The sequence below is a fragment of the Mastigoproctus giganteus genome, chromosome 5, assembly GCF_048544385.1.
Source record: "Mastigoproctus giganteus isolate SK-2022 chromosome 5, ASM4854438v1, whole genome shotgun sequence".
NCBI classification, from domain to species: Eukaryota; Metazoa; Arthropoda; class Arachnida; order Uropygi; family Thelyphonidae; genus Mastigoproctus; species Mastigoproctus giganteus.
This window is the reverse complement of record NC_143579.1, coordinates 227,132,633-227,155,357: the sequence shown is the minus strand read 5'-3', so window position 1 is coordinate 227,155,357 and position 22,725 is coordinate 227,132,633. Positions and strand designations below refer to the sequence as shown.

The following is a 22,725-nucleotide window of genomic DNA, read 5'->3' as shown; positions in this document are numbered from 1 at the left end:
ATTCGTTCCTAGAGCGCGCTCATAAAGCGAAAACTCGTAAAGCAGGAATTTATTTCCCATAGACTTAAGATTAAAAATAGGGGTTACGTTCTCAACAATGAAATTAGTTAGCTAATTAGTTTATGTTTAAACAATGATTGATTTATCGAAAGAAATGAAAACGTAGCCTGTAAAATCAAGCAAATTATAATAATAGAGAAATTATTTACGACTTACAAATGTTAAAGAATGTTTATTCTTCATCATCATCAACTAAATGCACACTTGTTGATTATCAACATCATCAACTAAATGCACACTCATTATTGGCTCCGCACTCATTGGTTTGTTGCACAAGGAGTCATCTTCTTCAGAAATGTTTCAAGAGGTATTTGTTTCCAAGATAATCTTCTCTTTTAATTTTAAATTTCACGATTGCATGCATAAGTATTTTTTAACGGCACACACAAATTGCAACTAACACAATTCGTGTGGAGTAATAAGTTTACAAAGCTTAAAAAAAAAAAGAATGAAGAGAAGATTCTGAAAATTTATTTATGTTTTTATACGATTGAAGATTTCAGTAAAGGGGAAACACATTTCACCATAATAACGTAAAAAGCCACTCAATTCCAGCATTGGTATTTTCGCAAATGCAAGAAGATCAAGTTTACTACCCATTTATAATTGCTTGCAGTAACAGAAAAAGCCCAATAAACTGAAAAGTGCAAATTGTTTTTGTTGTTTTATGGTAATGACCTCCAGAAATGTGCTTTAGAAAAATATCACAAAGGCATTTAAAATTGATTCTTATAACTGAACATATGATAACGATGAAAGTGTAGTGCATTTTAATGATTTGAATTGGTAACTAATACAATTTACAAAACATGCTCATTACCTTTTATATGGCCTTTAAGGTCACACTCGTGACCTTAAAGGAATTTGGAATGTGTTAACTATAAATGTTTAACATTCATTTTTGGCAATTAATGTTCATATTTTCAATTTTGTTGATACTTGGGGAAAAAAAACTCATAAACCTGTAACTCGTAAAGTGAGAACTGCCTGTAAAGCATAATTCTTAAAAACTTAAATGATTTTTTATTATTATTTTTTTTAAAATAGGGGTGTAGCCCGTAAACCACCATCTGCAGTATTAGATCTACTGAAATCATTAAATCAGAAACTGAAATTGGGACATTTGCTATGCCGAAGCCGTAATCCAGATTTCTTATTGGATATAATTCAACGACAGGTATTTATATCTTATTATTGATATGCAATTTTTGTTTTTCATCATTGTTACTGATCTGTTTTTTCTGAATGGATTTTGATACCTATGCAAGTGTACCTTGCTTTCTCCAGGTATACCTGGATCATACAAGTTCTTGGCTTGTAGTCTTGGAGACATAAACCTGTATAAAAATATATTTTAATGTATGTAATATATGAGGATCTAGCTAGATATATATAAAATTAACATAGCTCTATAAAAAATCTTACATGATGGGCAAAATTGAATGTTTTTAGATTTAGCATACTTACTATAAAAGACCTTTCAAAAATGGAGACTATAGTAACATCTGATGTGAAGGTGTCTTGAATCCAAAGACTGCTTTTCTCTCTCTTTTTTATTTTTTAGTAGTATACTATTAACGCCTGTTAATTTTAGTTTATTATTATTATTTTTTTTATATATATAATTTAAATGTGAATGTGGTTTGGCAGATAGTATTAAGATGAATACATTTTATTTTAGGGAACATCACAGTCTATGCCTTGGTTAGCAGAACTTGTAGAATCTAATGAAGGCTCTTTCAGAATGCTACCTGTTCAGTGTCTTTGTGAGTTTCTTTTAAACGAAAGCCCAGTGAATTCTTGTTCATTTGATGGTCTTGCAGAAGATGGAAGAGGAGATGATGGGAAAGGAGAAAAAACAAAAAATAAGGTATGTTAGCCTCTTTTAATGCATTGAAATTTTGATTTATGATGGGATGTGTGCCATTTTCTTAGATTCTAGATTATTTTACTCATATTAATAGAATAAATGTTGCTCATTTTGTTCTTTCATTAATTTTCGCATAGCAGCAGATGATTCAGGATGATAATGATGTGTGTGCATGTGTGCATTGTGTGCATTTACACTTTCTTAATAAAATTACTGTTAATACAGGGCATCCCATAAGTCTAGAATCATAGGGAAAAAATAACTAATTCATATATTTTCATCTTTACAGTCCCAAGATATCTCTGAATAAGGAAGAATGATCCCAGATAATTCTTCTAGGCGCCTCCGTAGCCAGGTGGGAAGGAGCAGCAGTGCATAGCACACACTTCTTGGTTAGACTGGGGTTCGAGCCCATCACCACCAAAAACGGAGGATGCGAAAAAGTCAGGGAACGACCACCGCATATTCCCGGAGCAATATGGCCTTAGTTGCTAATGCTCCTAAAAACCAAATAACAATAATTCTTCTCATAGGAAATCAGAGTCAGAGCCACAGAGTTTAATGGACTGCATCCAGATTGCAAGCCAATAACACAGAACTGTGTTAGCAAACTTGTTGCAAAGTTTAGGAAAACTGGATCCATAGAGGATAAACCACACAGTGGACCTTTGAGAAGGGCCACCAATGAGGACACAGCCACTGCCATCCTTACTCGTTTATGCAAACATCCCAAAAAAAAGTCTCTTCAAAGATTGTTCTCTGAGACAAGAGTGTCAAAAAGCAGTATTCACCACATCCTTAAGACTTACAAACCATACAAACTGCAGATCTTGCAGAAATTAAGCAAAGGTGAACTAGACCAATTGATGGAATTTTATGAATGGGCTAGAGAATGATATGCTCAACATGCAATTTCCCGTCCACAATTCTGTTTAGTGGCGAGGCTGTTTTCTATATGGAAACAGTGAGATAGATCAACAGAACACCTGCTACTGGGATCAAAACAACCATCACTGGTTTACTCCTTCGAGGAAATAAGGTGCTACTTGTGTAATGGTATGGTGTGGCACATGTAAAGACAAAATCACAGGCCTCTTCTTTTTTCAAGTAAATGTCACTGCAGATGACTATTTATGTATGCTCGATGAGGAACCATTCTCCAGTGTATTTAACGAGAATGGAGATTTTCCGACATTGTTCCAGCAAGATGGTGCACACATTACAGCATCCATGTAAAAGAGTTTCTGCATGAACAGTTTCCTGGTAATCGGATAGGATGGTGAAGGCCTGTGGAATGGCCAGCAAGAAGTTTGGATCTCACACTGCTAGATTTATTACACCTTATGATATCTTTGGTCACTTGAAGGTGCTGGTCTATGCAGAGAAAATTCAGTGTTGAACATTTGTAGTAGTGCATTATTGATGCATGCAACACAGTTGCTCCTGACCTCATTTACTATGTGCTTTCTGACTGGGTATCTCATCTAGATTTGTGTATCAGGAATAATGGGCACATTCTGTGAATAAAAGTGTTTGTATTTCCACTTTTTATATTTCCCTATGATTCCACTTATGGGAACACCCTGTAGTAATTTTTTTAATTAGTGGTAACTCAAGTAAATTTAAATTTAAATTGTAAATTCTAATTAATTAATAATTATTATTAACTAATTAATGACTTTAATTTTGTCTTATTTTAGAAAAAAATAAAACAGCAGCAACTGCTATTTCATCTTCAAGCATTGCTTCATGATCCATCAGAAGATGCTACTGTTACTGTTGAAGTACTGGATTATTTCTTGAGAAGACTGAGCTCACAGCAGATTGCTGCTAGGGTGCTGGCAGCAAAGGTACTTATTACATCTTATGATTAGAAAATTTTTAACCAAAAATAATAATATGAAAGAATAGTATGCTTACTATGATCTGGAGGCTACTTATTTTCTTTTAACACGCCAGAGAATCCTAGTTATCTGGACTTTTGGTTAAGTGGAGTTTTGATTAGTTCAGAATTTTTGGTTATCCAAAAATAGTTATTCTGATCTAGAATGAAACCAACCCTTGCTTTATTACATTTGGTGGGAAACTTATCTCCAGAATGTATGATTTCATTCTACACACTGATGTCTAGGAATGCCTTTATAACTTGATATAAGCTTTCAAATCATTTATAGTATATTAAATTAAAATTGAAGCTGCATTGGACTTCATATATAGTCCTTCAGTTTCTAATAAATAAATAAGAAGGTAAGCTTTAAAATCATTTTGTACTTTTTAAACTTAAATTTTTTTAAACATTGTTAAACTTGAGGAACTTATTCATATCATTATACATCATAATTTAAAAAAATATATATATATATATTTTTTTTAAAATGCAATATATGTTTTGCTCTGAAGAAATTGAATATGTAGGCTTACACAGCTTGGCAACTGGGAACCTTAGAGGAGGACCTGGCTGAGGTCCGTAAGGCTCTGAGAGGGGATAGTAAAATGAATGAAGGCAGAATTTTCTCTCTTATAAATGATTCCAAAACTAGGAACCAAAGTTTAAATTTTGGGGAAAGAGGTTTAAACTTTATTACATATGCCAGCAAGTTGTTACAGGAATAAATTACCTCTGTGGGTAGTTGAGGCTGACAGCTTGGGAAAATTCAGAGGGCACTTTGTTAGTTACCTACATGAGGACAGAAAAACAAGCAGTTCATTTTCTTTGCTGAAGAAAGCACTATATGGCTAATACTAATAATACTCTAAATATATTCTAAAATATTTAGAATATATTTGTGTGTGCGTATGTGTGTGTGTGTGTTAGCGGTGGAAGGAACTTTTATTTGTTTGTTCCTGATTTCATCCAAACCTTGATTGTTTTTTTGGATTCATGGGCATTAATGATGTTTTTTTTCTTCTGAGCCATCAACTTCACAGCTTTTAAGACTTTAAGACTAAAAATTTACAACAGGCATATTTTTTTCTGTTTAATTCATTGTGTTCATTTAAAACTGGATTTTCTTAAAATTATAGTTATTTTATATTCTATAAATGCTGAAATTCTGTAAATATATACAGAAAGGAAAGGAAGTTAATGGCTCTTAACTGGTATATGATAAAGTTCTAAATAATTGATGAATTTAAAATTTTAATGCATTCTTTTTGTATTCTATAAATGCTGAAATTCTGTAAATATACACAGAAAGGAAGTTAATGGCTCTTAACTGGTATATGATAAAGTTCTAAATAATTGATGAATTTAAAATTTTAATGCATTCTTTTTGTGTTTGTTTTTCAGGGGCTTCATTTGGTACTTTCACAGCCTAATAGATCCCCCGAGTCAGATGATGATGATTTGTTGGAAAAGGATTCTTGTAGTGAATATAGTTGGCTTCTTAAATTCATGCCACTTTTGCCCCATTTTGATACTGTTAAACTGCAAGCAATAAGTGCACTTAGACGGGTAAGCACATCTTTTAATTAGTTACTGACGTTTATTGCTAAGTCATCTAGGTATATTTTTATGATAACGTTTCAGAGAATACCAAAAGAAATAATTTATAAGACTGTTATTCTGATTCATCCAAGGAGGTAGCACATGGTTTCCCTGTGCTATAAAGTACAATATAAAGTTTACTTGTAATATGTATGTATGAAAGATTTGTTTGTTTGTTTAATATAAAGTTAGAAGAATTATTCTAACTTTATATTATTCCAGAGTTAGAAAATTATTCTATTTTCTGGGTTGAGGTCACTGTATTACATATGAGTGACAATGTCTAATACAGTGAAATGACACTATTTATACCATAATAAATTAAAACACTGTAAACTGCATTTTAGGTATATTACCTTCTCCTTTGTTTTAGTAACTTGACATTTACAAAAAAGTATGATAAAACGCGCACACACACACACACACACGGTGAAAAGAAATAACAGCAAGGTAGCATAAAAGTGCAATTCTAAGTCAAACCATTGTGGCTGTGACTTTCTATTCTACACTATGTGAAAAGGCCTAGAGTTCAGTACCTTTTAGGATGGTAGAGAGGAACTTTTGTTGTCTTTCTTCATACTATGGTACAGTTGCTTCTCTTAGGCTAGGGTTACATAGTTTTTTTTTCCAAAACCTTGGATTTTTATTGATTTGCCTGCATTGCAGGCAAACTTGTGGTACATTTCCATACTACATGACATTTTTAAATAAACTAGATGATTATTATTGGTATCAATATGTTAGAGAAAAATAAAGGGGCAAGACTATTCTAGACCTCATCATCAACTGTGAACCAGATGATATCAGAAGGCTGATGGTATAGGAACCATTAGAGTGGGGTCTAAGATGGAGGATGAGGAGAGAGGTTGCAGTTGTTTAAGTCAAAGGCATGGGTTGTAATTTTGGGAAAGAAGACTGTGACAGTTTGCATTGCCTCTATCAACTCTGCAGTTAGCACAGGGAGGACAAATACATTAGATTTATGAAATATCTTTAAATCCACAGAGGCCACAAATGCAAATATACCATTAAGAAAATGCAGCATGAGGAGGATGCTGATCTGGATGAAAATGGAGCTGGCCAGTGTAGTAGTGCATCAAAAAATGGCATGAGAAAGTTACAGAGTGATGAAACAGAAGGAGTTTTTTCTATAAGAATACAAAAGAGAAGAAAACAAATCAGATTGGACTCTTGTGTAATGGGTGTGGAAAAGTCTTAGATACCTCAACTGATGAATTGAACATGTACCTTTCATCAGTCTTTACAGATGAAAGACTGATGCTAGGTTTTAAGACAGCTGCTCCTCAATAAATCCATAGTGAGGAGCAGCTGCGCAAGTGAGGCTGAGGTGTATGAAATTAGCAATATTGAAATTACAGAAAATTGTTTATTATAAAAACTTTCTAGTCTAAAGGTAAGTAATATTCCTGTTGTTGATGGCATATACCTACCCAATAATTTTGATGGAGGTGGCAAGAGTTCATTAAGTCATTTTTGTGGTAATTATGAAGGCGTCATTGGACTCAGGAGAGATTCTTATGGAGTAGGGAAGTGTTACTGTACCACCAATACATAAAGCCGGTTCTAAGAACAAAGTAGATACCTACAGACCAGTCTAGTTACCTACTTCATGACACCAGTCTGTAGTTACTTCTTACATAATAGGTAATAAATTTTTAGTTCCCATTTATGTTTTGATGCTTTAACTAAAATTTTTAATTGAAAATTAAATAAATCAGTTATTGCTGTTTTCATTAGATAGGTGCTTGAATAGTAGTAGTGAAAAATGATGCCAGAAAACAAGCTTACATAGCATCAGCAAAAAAATAATAAAAAAAAATCAATCTACATGGTTCACCCATCCATACCCTCCAGTAAGTTGCCTAGTTCTTCCTTGAATTTATTCAGCTCATCGACTTCTACAACAACAGATGGAAACCTGTTCCAACATTCAACCACCCTCTGGCTGAAGGCAAATTCCACACATCTATCCTGCAGCCATCCTTCCTCAACTTGAATTTATGCCCCTCGTGTGTAATCTCAGGCAAGTGGAAGAATGCCATTAATATCAAGCTTACTCAATCCATTCATTGAGGGCGCCTCCGTAGCCAGGTGGGCAGGAGCAGCAGTGCGTAGCATGTGCTTCTTGATTAGACCGGGGTTCGAGCCTGTGAGCCACCAAATACGGAGGATGCGGAAAGGTCAGGGAATGACCACCGCATATCCCCAGAGCAATATGGCCTTAGTTGCTAATGCTCCTAAAAACCAAAGAACAACAACAACAACAACTACTCAATCCATTCAAGGCTTTAAACACCTCAATCAGATCTCCCTGCAGGTACCTATTCTCAAGACACTGCAATTTGCAGAACTGAAGCCTTTCTGGGCAAGAGCATCTTTTTGTTCCCTTCACCAGTCTGGTTGCCCTTCTCTGCACTTGTTCCAGCAGTTCTACATCCTTTGTAAAGTGAGGCCACCAGACCTGTATACATTACTCAAGATGTGGCCTAACCATGGTCTTATACAAAAGGATAATCACCTCCTTATCCCTGCTAGCAAAGTTTCTGTATATCATTGACAAGACCCCGTGAGCTGTGCTGGCAGCATGTCTGCACTGCCCACAGAATTTAATGTCTGACTGCACTATTACCTCCAGGTCTTTTTCATTCTCTACTTCCTGAGTGTAGTACCACACAGTTAACCCCTCCATCTCTCCTGTTCTGTCTATCCTCCCTGATTACATTGTATTCCCCATATTCAAATTCATCACTTATTCTCAGTAACACCACATTTCCACTATTCCTACAATGTCTGCATTCAATGACTTAATCAGTACTTCAAATTCATCAAATTTATTTACAATGCTCCTAGCATTAGTGTACATGCAAGTATACATGCACATGTTCTTACTGTTAGTTATCCTAACATAATCCATGTATTTATTTGTTCCATGATGACCCCCAGCAGAGCCTGAAGTCCTAAACACCTTGCTTTCCAGGTTGCTGCATGTTCCGATAATACCAGTGCAAGAATCACTTTTGCCCCTGCCTGCAGCTCTAGTTAAGCTATTAGTCTGTGTATCCCCCACAAGCTAGTAGTTCTGACCCACTTATCACTGCTTTGATAGCATCAGCAAATATTCTTGCACCCTTTATATTCAAGTGTATCCTATCCCTGTGAAAAACACTCTCTCCTGTTAACAAGCACAGACCATGCTAAGAAAAATTCTACCCCACGAGCCTTGCACAATCTCTCCACGGCCGAATTGATTGACAAAGCTCTCAACATATACTCCCTCCTATCCTGCTTGGGCAGAATTGCAAACACTTTCAAATTCAATCCTAACTCACCACTTTTTCCGAACGTTTCCCTGTATTTGTTAAGAAAGTCCTCAGATCTCCTGCTCTTAATATCATTAGTACCAACGTGCACCTATCCTTCTTACACAACATATTACCCATTTTCCTGACAATAGAATCGCCGACAGTAACACCTCCTGTGGGACTAGTGTATTCTGCCTTGGAGATTGCTGCTGATGCACAAGTGTGAGCTCTGGCATTGAGTTAGGCAGCTGAGAGCTTGATGGGTCTCCATTTCAGTTCTTTCGAGGGCATCTATCCTACTCTTCCAACTTACATAAATGCCATCAGAATGCTGAGTTGGCACCTATTTTCTTCACACTCCTTGCACCTAGCACACCCTTGGCTGGATCATGTCCTGTTCCCAAAAGTCTGCAAACATTTCACAAGGTACACATTTAGTTAGGCTGTGATATGTTGGAGAATCACCCCTTAAGTTCTCCCCCAAGCTGCACCACTACCGCTGCTTTGTGCTCGTTGCTTTGCTGCTGTATTCTGGGGAATGATTTCCCCAGAATACAATTTGATAAATACAATTTATCTTTAAATACAATTTGATTGATTAATAATGAAAATTAATAAATTTAATTGATTAATTAACAATACTACACTACGCTAATAGATTCCTAAATGCAGTGATATGTGTTATGCTATCAAGTTTTATGTTATGGTTATCAAGTTGTATGAATGGAGAAATAATTTATACAAATTTTAGGTTTATATGCACATAGTTTTTTTTGTAATTTTATTTAGTATTTTATTTATTAGTATTATTATTATATTTTTTTAATGATATGCATTGTGAGATCTCTAAACATTTTGCTCATGCCCTTCAACCCAGGTAATATTTTTTCTGTTCTTTTATAGGCTTGCCAAGTAGAAACTGATCCAAGTGCTGTAAATGCTTATGTTCGCTTTCTTTCTACTCATACCTTAGATGACAGTTTGCAGAATGTTGCTGACTTAGTTCTGGTAAGTTTCTGCCATTATATCTGATAATTCTGAATGCTTTTCTGAATTTTTCTTTACCATTATTTAGTTTGCCCTTCACAGTTATTCTGGATAACTGGAATTAAAAGAAAAAAGCAAAAATATAAATAATAAATTGGTTTCTGTGATGTGTGAAAGGCATGGGAGATACTAAATTATTTGTGAAATTAAAAGTACTTCACTCCATTTATGATAAAGATTAATTAGTTTATTGAATGCTAAATGCTACTGAATTTAAATTTTAAATTTAAAGCCCAGCACTCAGTACATTCAGATACCTGATTCCTCTTCAGAAAACTCTCATCAGACCGTTTTCCACTAATGTATCTCCAAATTAACCTTGTTCCTGGCCAACCTCAGAAATGTCACAATTTTTTAATTAGTTTAAGCATGGGAATTTATTGAATGCTGTCTTTTAAATTTCAAATATAAATTCTCCAGTATTTGGCATTCAGTAAAAACTAAATGATTTAAAAAATTGCTTCACTATTCAATTTTAAATGCAAAATTATCTTATTGCTTAGAATTTATTTACTGGTGATTCATATTATTATTTTGTAGCTAGAACAAATGTTTCAACTCTTTACGGCAAAGAAGTTAAAACATATATCTAAAAATGTACACAATTAATGATTCTGCATAAAAATTTTAAAGGTTCATTTGGTGGTGGATTATGTTAATTTTATATTTTTTTATATTTTATATTTAAAATATAAAATATTTTATATTTTTTATAGTCCAGATTATTGATTAAGTCACTTGCAATTTGTTAAATGTATAATGTCAAATTTTGTGTGGTCCCTTTTGAAGCTTTCTTAACCACAAGCAACATCTTTAGCTAAGAAGCGATATTCTTTAATTATGTTGTCTCATAACTTTCTCTACATGGTTGGATTGGATCTCAATTTCATTCCTAACATGATTCCACCATTTTAAAAATTAATTTGAAAAATTAATGAACATTTTAAAATGTAATAAAAATAAAAATAGAGATTTGCACAGGTGTATACTGCTTGAATGATGCATATTATAAGTAGATTGAAAATCACTAACAAGCTGTCTGGCAAGCCTGTTGTAATCCCTTTGTTGCCTTTATGAGTTGTGTAGGAAACACTTAATGCACTCAAAATTGGTATTAAATACCAACCAAATGTAATTTCCCCAAAAAAAGAAGAATTTTGGATATTCCAGATAAAAATAAAGTGTAGCATTACCTTTTATATTCTAAATAGAAGAGAACTAGGGTGATGCTGCAGAATGGACTGGGAATGATTGGAAGTCAGAAAGAAACTCTTCTAGGATGACCATAGTAAGTCTATTATAGAAATTAACCAAGTCATTCCAAATCTTCCTTTCTTTTAATTTCGAAGTTCCATTTTGGTAGGTTGTAGCCAAAAAACAGGGCTGTAGCCTCTCAGCTTAACCTGATAACTGGGTTTTCAGTTATTGAAACTTAAAAGAGAGCCTCTGGTAAACAAAATTCTGTTATTTTAGAGTTTTGTATGGTTTATGTTTGCCCTTTGGGCCTGGAATTTAACTGTCTAGCAGGTTCTTTAGTGTAGCACATTCAGTTAGTCCTAAATTATTTATAATGCTCCATTCTTATGACATTTACTAGTTACGGAACATGCTCTACAATAAGGCACTGCTCCATGCCAACAATACCTTAAATTTTTATTTTATTTTTCTGCTTTAATTTTTTTCTGTAGAACTATAATATGACCACCTAAAATCTGGAAAATTCCAAAAGGATCAAGTCCCAATATATCGTGATTTAAAAGGTTCAGCATTAGTTTGAAGGCAGAATGTTTCAAACAGATTGTGTGTTACGTGCTTTCATCATTCCTTAAAATTTAACCTGCATAATATTATGCATTATATTTTACAAAATCTATGTACAGGGTGTGAGAATTATCTTTACAACTTTACTTTGAAATAACAACTTTATTGAAAGACTTAGAATTGCTGTTCAGGCAACATCTATCAGAGAAAATTTCAAAGTTTTTTTCTGAAAGTCACAAACACATCAATGTGGGCACCATTCACATCATCATCAGCCATTTTTGATCCACTGCAGGATGAAGGCCTCTCCAGCAACTTTCCAGTTCTTTCTGTTTTGTGCACTGCCATCCATTTACTGCCAACAAACGCTTGAATTTCTTCTGTCCATCTCTGTTGTCTTCCAGGTTTTCTTTTAGCTCCTCTTGGATACCATTCTGTTATTTTCTTAGTCCATCTGTCATCATATCTTTGAGCTACATGTCCTGCCCAAGTCCATTTCAGTTCTTTAGTTTTGGTAAGAATGTCCTTTACTTGAGTTTGCTGCCTAATCCATGTATTTCTCTTCTTATCCAACAGTCTGGTTTCTAATATAATTTTTCCCATTCTTCACTGTGTAGTTTTTAACTTCTCTTCCATTTTTTTGCTGAGCACTCAAGTTTCACTTCCATAAGTCATGGTGCGGAGTATACACTGGTTCATTATTAGCATTAGATTAGTAGAGACATACGATGCAAGAAAGCAAGCTTATGCAGCATCAGCCAAAAAAAAAAAAAAAACCCTCCCTTTTCACCCCTCCATTCATTCCAAATGCCTGTCCAGCTCAGCCTTAAATTTATTTAGGCTATCAACTTCCACAACAAAAGATGGAAGTCTGTTCCACCAATCAATCACCAGCTGGCTAAAGGCAAATTTCTGTACATCTGTTCTACAACTGTCTTTCCTCAATTTGAATCTATGCTCCCTCAGGTTCTTAATCTGAGCAAGAGGAAGAATCCCATCAGCATTCAGCTTGCTCGACCCATTCAAGGCCTTATACACCTCAATCAGATCACCTCACAGGTGTCTATTCTCCAGGCACTGCAATTTGCAGAACTTAAGCCTTTCTTGGTAAGAGCACCCCTTTGTCTCCCTCACCAATCTTGTTGCCCTTCTTTGTACTTGTTCTAGCAACTCTACATCCTTCCTAAAATGAGGCCTTCAGACTTGTACACAGTACTCTAGGTGTGGCCTGACCATTGCCTTGTACAATGGGATAATCACCTTCCTGTCCCTGCTAGCAAAATTCCTATATATCATTGATAAGACTCCATGACCTGCCCTGGCAGCCTGTCTGCACTGCTCAGCAAACTTCATATTTGATTGCTTAATTACTCCCAGGTCTTTTTCACTTTCTACTTCCCTGAGGGCAGTACCACACAGTTGGTACGTTTCTCTTGAGTTATTGTTACCCATATGCAGTACTTTGCATTTGTCAATGTTAAACTTCAGTTGCCACTTCTCAGCCCATTTGCCCAACTTATCTATATCCAGTTGGAGTAGGATACTGTCTTTACTGTCGTTAACAACCCTGCCAACCTTTGTATCATCTGTAAACGTGGACATTAATCCTGATATACCTTCGTCAATATCATTGGCGAATACACAAAACAACAATGGGCCCAGCACCGAACCCTGGGGAACTCCACTAATAACATTTGTCCACAAAGAGCAGTGTTCATTGATTACCACTCTCTTTTGTCTTCTACTCAACCATCCCTTTATTTTTTTATTTATTATTTTACGTTTCAGACTAATTGGGATATTGCTCCTAAATTTCCTGAATGCTATCCATCCAAGATTTATTCTTCCCTTGACTTCCAGCCATTTATCATTATTAGTCATGGTTACAGGGTACCATTAGTCAAATGCAAAATATCCAAATGCTATCCCAATTCCTGCCATGTATGCTGCAGCATGTTTGCATCAACATTTTCAATTTCAAATCATTAATGTCAGCCACTGGAGTTTTGTACACCTGGTCTTTAACATACCCACATAGAAAGAATTCGTGATATCAGGTGATCTAGATGGCCAGGGTATGGGACCACCATGCTCAATCCATTGATGCGGGAATTTCTTGTTGAGAGATTCGCGCCAATCAAGCTCCAGTGTGGTGGGATGGCATCTTGCTGGAAGAAGAAACCAGGTGCAGTTCTTCTAGCTGTGGATAGAAGAACTGCACCTGGGTGTCTAGGTGCAGTTCTTCCAGCGTGTCTAGGTAGATGTTAGAGTTGACCATTGATTCGACAAAGAAAACGGGTCCAATCACACGATCATGAAACAGACCACACCACACATTAACTTTGAGGCTGTCTCTAATGTGCTCTGTCATGACATGTGGGTCCTCTGATCCCTGGATTCCTACATTTTGTTTATTAACTGTTCCCGAAACGTGGAATGTGGCTTTATCTGTGAACATGATTTTTTCCAGAAATTCATTACTCTTGTTGACTCTATCAAGCATAGTGATTGCAAATTCCTTATGAGCAGCCTTATCATCTTGTGTAATCGCTTGCAGCAATTGCAATTTGTAAGGGTGCAGCTTCAAACATTTTAGTAAGACCTAATGCACGGTTGAATGAGGCAACTGCAACTGATGCAGCTCCTGTCAACTTGCATGGACTGCGAAGAAAAACCTTAGAAAACAAGCCTTGTGTGTCGGGTTGCATATCATCCAAGTTTCTTGCGACGACCGAAGAACAAGAACCTTGGATGAAGAAAAACCTGTCATGTGCCTCGACATTTTCAACAGACATACAAGGCCACTTTGCACATTTCTTGTGTTCAACACTTCCGGTGTCTTTAATCTTTTTGTACCAAGCATGTATCAATGGTCTTGATGGTGGCATTCTGTTATGACATTTTCTAAAATTTCATTGAACCTGCATGTCAGATCTCGTTTTGATAAACCACTCCATGCACTGTGCTTTCTCCTGTGAATTCATGGCAATTGACTGACTTGAGCTGTTTTTCTGGTGTTACATGTGGCGCAATATGTGCTTTCATCTACCAGTACTCGGTGAAACTTCGAAAGTTTTTCTATAAGATGAGACCTTCAGTATTGTTCTGGAACTCCCAATTAAAATTTTATTTATGATCAAAGTTGTAAAGATAATTCTAATATATCCTGTATTCATTTTACATAATTCATTTTATGTTATGTGGTATTTTACAGAATTCATATTTTTATTTTAAGGATATGGCACAGTTACTTATTGAAAGACCCACCATTATCAGTTGTATACTCCCATTGGATAGTGGTGCTTCCGGTGGTGCTTCTTGCAGTAATGCATTCTTAATAGCTGTCTCCGATATTTTCTTAAATTACCTCATGAAAGCTAAGGAACCTACAAAAGAGGTTTATGCATGGGTAAGAAATTATACTAACTTAAAACTGTATTTTGTCATATTTTTTTAAGTGCAGAAAATATGTTGATTATCAAGATAATTGTTTTATCCAAAAACAAAATGGGGTGAAAAAAAATGCTGTTCTTTTTAAATTATATTCAGTAGAACCTGGATAAGAAATTCCCACATAAGAAGTTTTCCCCTGTACTAGGTTTGGTTTCATAAGTCCCAATTTCAACTCTATATATTGTAATGGATTATTTTCCCGCATAAGAAGTTTCCCGGGTAAAAAGTTTTCCCGCATAAAAAGTTTGCGATAGAGAATACACAGTGTATTATTATAATAATGTTTTCCCACTTAATACATTTTTTTTTTTTTTCCCGACCGGTCTAGCCGGGTGGGTAAAGTGCCTGCCTGGCAACCCAAAGGTCGTGGATTCGAATCCCGCCTTGGGCTTGGATCAGAGTAGGGCAAAAACCTTTGGAGGTGCATTATGGCCACAGAAGCCAATGCACCAACAACTAACAAAAAAAATAAATTTTTTAAATATACAAATTCTTTATGTTTAATATTAAAAAATATTAAACAATATGAACATTTTGATAATCGAACAAATTATTGCATAGCATCATTTTAGTTTGTAGTAAATCACTGAAGTAGGTGAAATGGCATTATTTTTGATATACATGTATCTCATATTGTAAATACCTTCACAGTGAATTGCCCTGATATTGTACTACCTCTAATACGCAACGCTTTGCAATGGAAAATACTAATGTTACTTATTCTCGGCAGATACCACCGCTGAGAATCCACTGGCGAAGTGTTGCCTATTCAAGGTAGTGCAATATCAGGGTAACTCATCGTGAAGGCATTCACCATATGAGATATCACAAAAACAATGCCATTTCACCTACTTCAGTGATTTACTGATCTAAAATTACACTACACACTAACTTATTCGATTGGTGAATTTTCCATAGTCAAGCTTTCAGCGGTTAAACCTTTTTAGGATACACATTTTAATATAATGGAAGTGACATAGTGCAATTGTTTTCATTGATATCCATAATTGTATAGTGTCGACCACATGAAGCACAGTGATACACATGCTGTTAAGTTCTGAATTACTTAGTGGATTGTTGCTCAATCTTATTGTAATTGTGATCTTTTAAGATATGTTGGAACTCCAAAGGAACTCATCCTTCCAACTTGGTAATGAGTTTAATGAACAGAATGTTAAGCAATTAGAACTCCTTGGTTTAAAAATGTTTCCCATAGGCAGAGTAAAATATTTATAAATTCTGAAATAATACTTAAAAATGATCTTTAAAGTTATATATGCCTGTCTTTTCATTTTTATTTGTATAGTTAATATTTCATACCCTTAGGTCATTTTCCCGTCTAAGAAGTTTTCCCGTGTAAGAAGTTCTAAATGTCCAGTCCCTTGGAAAACTTCTTATCCGGGTTCTACTGTATGTGCTTGTGAAACATATATATTTCTTTTATGCAGAATTAACATATTCTCCATTAATGGATTTGTGATTGTCTTATATAACTTATATTGAAATGCATATTAATTTTATAAATAAATCTATCTTTTATATTTCACAATATGTTTATAATAGTATTTCTTATTTTTAACAAATCTTTTTTGCTACTTCCTGAAAATATGGGTTCTTATTATATGTTTTTCTTATATGTACTTTTGTGGCTTTTATAATACAATTACTATTGAGCATTTAATGTTTTAATTTGATACAAGCATTTTTATCTTGAATTGCCATGTAAGTATTCTGTAATAATTGCATTTTAAGAGCTACAGCAAGTGCTTGCATTTACAAGACTGCACATTAAAAATTCATAGTTTTCTTACTGATGTAAATAAAATGAACAATATTCATTAATTTTTAATATAAAAAGAATATTTTAATATGATTTGACATCAACATTTAGCTAGAGAAAATGCACTCTACCATTTGAAACATTAGCATTAAAATTATATTATACCCCATAAAATCACAGATGAACTATAAATCATATTAGATTTGTAAGTGATGGTACAGAGTGCAAATTTGTTTATCTTTATGAGTGGAAAGAGTTAAATATTTGTTACTAGATATAAAATATAGGTGACCCCCGCTTAACGCTGATAATTCGTTCCGGAAAAACAGCGCACTAAGTGAATCCGCGCTAAGCGAGCGCCGCATTCCCATAAGGTAACATATGTATTTGTAAGTTGCGGTCGGTGCCATAGGATATTTCCTAATCAATAATAAACAGTAGTGAAAAGATGCACAAATGTCGGTCAAAATATTTAATATTCAAATATTTGTACATATAAAATATTATGTGGTAACTACTTACGTATCAAAATTAAACTTAAAATTCCAATTAAAATCATGAATTTAATTGATCTAAATTGATTTTAATTGATTTAATTTAATTGATGAATTTAATCATGAAAAATGTGTCGATTTTGGGTTGAACTTTGGCTCTCTTCTAAATAAACTAAAAGGGGTATTAATTTTAAATCTCCCACAGCGTTACCACCCAACAATAAAGTCACCCGATCCTTCGCTGCTTTGAAACCTGGAATATTTTTTTCTTCTTTCAATATGAAACTTCTTTTAGGCATTTGTTTCCACAAAAGTCCTGCTTCATCTATGTTATAAACTTGTTAAGAAGTATAACACACAATACCCCTCTTCAATAATTTTAACAAGTTCTTTTTTTGAAAGTTTCGGCTCCTTGATCTGCACTTGCGGCTTCTCCCTAGATTTTAAATCTATTCAACCAGCCCTTACCAGTTTTAAATGGTTCCACTTTTTTTCTTTTTTTTTTTAGATGAGTTTTCTTCAGATCATCATATTGGCTAATCTCTCTCTCTTATTTTTTTATTTATTTTTTTTTATAATATTTAACTTAACTGAATTCTGCATTGGATATTATCTTCAATAAATTTAGTTAACGTCTTTCCATTTCAATCCTAATAGCCGGCCTAGCTGTTCCACTGCAAGATAGCTTGCAGTGGAACAGCTATCTTTCCCGCTGCTAAAATTAATTCTTTATTTTTTTATAATTGTTCTTACAGTTAAACTTGCAAGTCCTAAATTATGGCACACATCTGCTTGTCGTTGACGGGAATCGATTCGCTTCAAAACGTCTAATTTAATTTTCAAATTTAGTCTTTTTCTTACATTTATAGTCTTTGTACTGCGCCCAGACGTTGTTGCTTTTTCATTCTTATCGGCCATTATTAACTCTTTGAAAATGTAACTGTGGTTGGTTGCATTAATTATGATACAATGTTCAAGTAAACTGTCTGTTACACACAATGTCTAACACTGTACTGAGTGATGACTAGACTTCGGATAAGTGCATATAACGCAAATATTACAAGCAATATACTTGATCATTTTTTAAAATGTTGATCTCAGAATACGTAACAAGTGACTGTACTGCAATTAAATTAGCGTGCGAGAAAATTTCACTGAGCATGGGAAAATTTTTCAAGTCGGCGTGGGAAACGTTTTAATGCTGTTTTGCTATTCATTTTCAAGCTATTGACTCCATCAAATGAAACAATTTCGTTAAATATGCCAAAATGCAATCTGTAAAAGAGCATTATAGTGATCTGTGACAGCGTTATAGTCAGATACGGGTTATAATATAAGAACAGCGTTATAGCGAATCAGCGTAAAGCGAACTGCGTTATAACGGGGACCTGCTGTACTGTATATGCTAGAATCTGGATAACATGTAATTATTTGTGCTAAAAAATAATTATTAGCATCCATTGGAGTTTTGGTGTTTAGCATGCCGAGAAAATATTTCAGCAGCAGCAGTCATTTGATGGGTTTGGCCAGTCTGTTGCTGTGTCCTTAAATCGGTTATTTAGATTTATATTCCAGTAGTGTTGTTGAGAGAGTGTATCTCATCAGAAAATTTATCAATTTACCCTACTGAAATGTAATTAGATTTTGGTGATTTGGAGACAGTCTGCAAAGAGCTTCAGAGAAAATGTTGTTGTTGTTGTTATTGTTATTTTTGGCGCAAGGGCTGCTCAGGCCATATTGCGCCGATCAGCGAGGTGGACGATACTCATGATGACTGTTTTGCAAACAGTCAGAACTGATCATATAAGTTTATCCGTTTGATAAATGAGAAAAATTCTGTGAGGTTGGCATCGTTACCTATGATATGACAGAGGTTCAAAGATTCTTTAAGATTAGGAAGAAAACTGAATGAGAGTTGCCGGGCATGCGAGTATAAGGTGCATTCAACAAGAATGTGCTTCATTGTGAGTTGAGAATTGCAGTGTGTACACTGAGGAGGATCATTGCCTGTGAGGAGAAATAGGTGGGTAATGTGACTGTGACCAATTCTTGCTCTGGCTAGGATTACTTCTTCCTTTCTGTTTTCCTGGAAGCTAGAGGCCCATAATTGTCGATCTGGTTTTATTTGAAAGAGCTTATTATCTGGTTTATTTTGCCATATAAGTGTCCATTGTTCCTTACATATTCTTTGTATATTAGATTTGTAGTCAGCATATGGAACGAGAGCACATGATGAATCTGAATTAGAAGGATGTTTTGGCGGCATAATCTGCACATTCATTTTCAGATATCCCAGTGTGGCCTGGGATCCAGCAAAAGATAACTACAATCTGGCGTTCCTGAGTATGTATCAACATATCTCTTATAGTTTTTATTAAAGGATTCTTTGGTGAGGAGGTGTTTTGTAGGGTTATAAGTGCACTCTGCGAGTCCGTATATATTATACTCTTTTTGATGGACAGATGGAGAATATTTTGTAGGGCAAGCTTGATGACGAATAACTCAGCTGTATAACTGCTGCATTCGGTGGGAAGTGATAGAGAGATGGTGTTAAAAGGGAACACTGCTGCAGCACCTACTGCACTATCAGACTTTGATCCATCGGTATATATTTTTGTAAAAAGAGGATAATTTTCTGTGTGAGCAGTATGGAGTTGTTGTATATTGATATTTTCCAGGGAATGCTTCCCCCAGTTTAGGAGGTAATTGTCGCAGGATGGTATAGTATAGGCCCATGGGGCGACTGAACAGGTTGGATCTTGGAGGACTTTTTCGAGATGGACATTCCAAGTTTCTGATAGTGCTTGTAATCTGATACCAGTAGGCTGAACTGCACTGGGTTTATTTCTATAAAAAATTTTAAACTGTGGGTCACTAAGTATAGGCCAAATTGGATGGGTAGGCATGCTTCGAATTTTAGCTGCATAATTCAGAAGTAACACCTTTCTTCTGAGACAGAGTGGAACTTCATGGGCTTCAATATAAAGGCTTTGTACTGGCGATGTCCTAAAAGCTCCTGTAGCAATCCTGAGGGCAGAATGTTGAATAGGTGCAAGGCGTGTAAGTACGCTTTCCCTGGCAGAGTCATAAACTGGGGCACCATAATCAAGACGAGACCTAATTAGAGTTCTATACAATTGAAGCAGGGTATAGCGATCTGCACCCCATGTTGTCGAAGAAAGAACTCTGAGTATATTCATTTTTTTCTGGCAAGTAGTCCGCAGATATTTGATATGTTCTAAGAAATTAAGCTTACTATCAAAAATGAGGCCCAGGAGACAAATACTTTTCATGACTAATATAGGATGATTCGTTAAGTGAAGCTCTGGTTTAGGATGCATCTTTCGTTTGTTACAAAAATGAATGACACTGGATTTCTGATGTGATAATCGGTATCCATTCTGTTTCATCCATAATTCAATATTGTTAAGAGAGATTTGTAGTTGCCTTTCGATGAAGTTCATATTCTGTGAACTGCAGGAAGCAGTCAGGTCATCGGCTTAGAGATATGTGTTTACAGGGACGGGTATGCATTTGGTTATATTATTTATTCTTATTGCAAATAAGGTAGAACTCAGAACTGAGCCTTGTGGGACTCCTTCCTCTTGTATATAGATTTGCGAGAGGACTTGCCGATAGCGGACTTGAAAAGTTCTATGCTGAAGGAAGTTTTGTATGAAATATGGTAAGTGGCCTCTGAGTTCAAGGGAATGTAGATCTTTCAAGATGCCAAAACGCCAAGTGGTGTCAAAGGCCTTCTCTTTGTCAAGGCATACCATAACGAGATGCTCATTTCGGATAAACGCATTCCTGATGTTTGTTTCAGCTTTGACCATGAGATCCAGGGATGATCGATTTTTCCTGAAGCCAAATTGGCTATCAGATATTAAATTTTTGGAGTCAAGATACCAGGTCAGTCGGCGGTGTATCATTTTTTCCAGGGTTTTACCCAAGCAGCTGGTAAGAGAAATAGGTCTATAGTGGTGAGGGACAGAGTGATCTTTCCCTGGTTTGGGAATTGCCAGTACATAGGAGTGATGCCAGCATGTGGGGAATGAATGTTCAGTGAAAATACGATTGTAGAATGTTAACAGCAAGGATAATGCTTTGTATCTAAGTGTTTAAGCATTGTATAATACACTCCGTCTGGACCAGCAGCACTGTTCTTTGAGGTATATATAGCTTCTTGAAGTTCAATCATAGTAAGGGTCCGATTATATGATAGACACGATTTGGTTTTGAAGTTCAATTGAGATTTTTCAGCTGAAGCTTTAATCTTCTGAAATGACTGGTCGTATGCAGTCGATGCAGACAGCTGTGCGAATACAGAGCCTAAAGCATTTGCAATTTCTGCAGGAGTACACAGCTCCTGTCCATTCCAGTTGAGAATTGGGGAGGATGGAGGAGGAAATTTGCCATTTAATTGTTTTATTTTTCTCCATATTATTCTAGAATCTGTATTTTTATTAACTGAATTTGCAAATCGGATCCAGGAGTCTCTTTTTGCTTTCTTCCTGATATGGCGAGCCTTGGCTCTGAGTTTTTTATAATTTATAAGATTATTGGTAGTAGGATGTTTGCGGAATATATTCCAGGCTTGGTTTTTTTCTTTTTTGGCACTCCTACAGTCCTCATTCCACCAATAATTTATGGATCTATGGGAGCTTGACTGTGACTGTGGAATGGCAATAGATGCAGCTGCTAAGATTTGTTTAGTGATATGGCTGGTGACTATGTCAATTGGACAAGATTCAATGATCTGATTATCAAAGGATACATGATAAGAATATTTTGCCCAATCAGCCTTGGAAAATTTCCATTTCATGCAGTTTTCTGAAGTCACAGAGTGTGAAGTTTGAATTTTACAGATTAGTGGATAGTGGTCACTGTTCAGTGGATCATCCAGAGCTGTCCACTCAATACAAGGAAAAAGGATTGGAGAGTATATAGATAGATCTATTGAGGACACAGTTCCTGTTTGGAGATGGATGTAAGTTGGTGAACCAGTATTTAGGATGGATAAATTCTGCCTGTCAATGAGCATTTCAATAAGTTGTCCCCATCCATCTGAATTGGGAGAGCCCCACAATGGATGGTGTCCATTGAAGTCGCCCTATAAACAGAAAGGGGTTGGCAACTGCAGTATTAGATCTTCAAGTTCATGAATAGTGCAAGGCTGAGTGGGCGGTAGATAGATAGAAACAAGTGTTATAGTGACTCCAATTGCTATTCGCGCAGCAACCGCTTCAACAGAGGTTTGCAAAGGAATATGTCTGCAAGGGACTCGTGAATCTATGAGAATAGCAACCCCACCGTGAGCTTTATTTGTAACTGGTCTATCTTCTCTGAAAAGAGAATAATTTTTGATAGAGGGAGATACCTTAGGAGTTAAATATGTCTCCTGTAAACAGATGCCAACTGGATTATGACGTTTAATTATTTCCTGGATA

At 35.4% G+C, this 22,725-nt stretch overlaps 1 protein-coding gene across 1 annotated transcript in view; it reads left to right on the top strand.

The window, feature by feature from the left end:
- The window catches only part of IntS1 (integrator complex subunit 1), a 194,235-nt gene that overhangs the window by 97,398 nt on the left and 74,112 nt on the right, over positions 1-22,725 (top strand). Inside the window, exons 22-27 of the mRNA XM_090373768.1 lie at positions 1,108-1,237; positions 1,742-1,930; positions 3,631-3,780; positions 5,220-5,384; positions 9,644-9,748; positions 14,784-14,957. Coding sequence (XP_090229894.1) covers positions 1,108-1,237; positions 1,742-1,930; positions 3,631-3,780; positions 5,220-5,384; positions 9,644-9,748; positions 14,784-14,957 — 913 coding nt within the window. The remainder of the gene's footprint in view (positions 1-1,107; positions 1,238-1,741; positions 1,931-3,630; positions 3,781-5,219; positions 5,385-9,643; positions 9,749-14,783; positions 14,958-22,725) is intronic.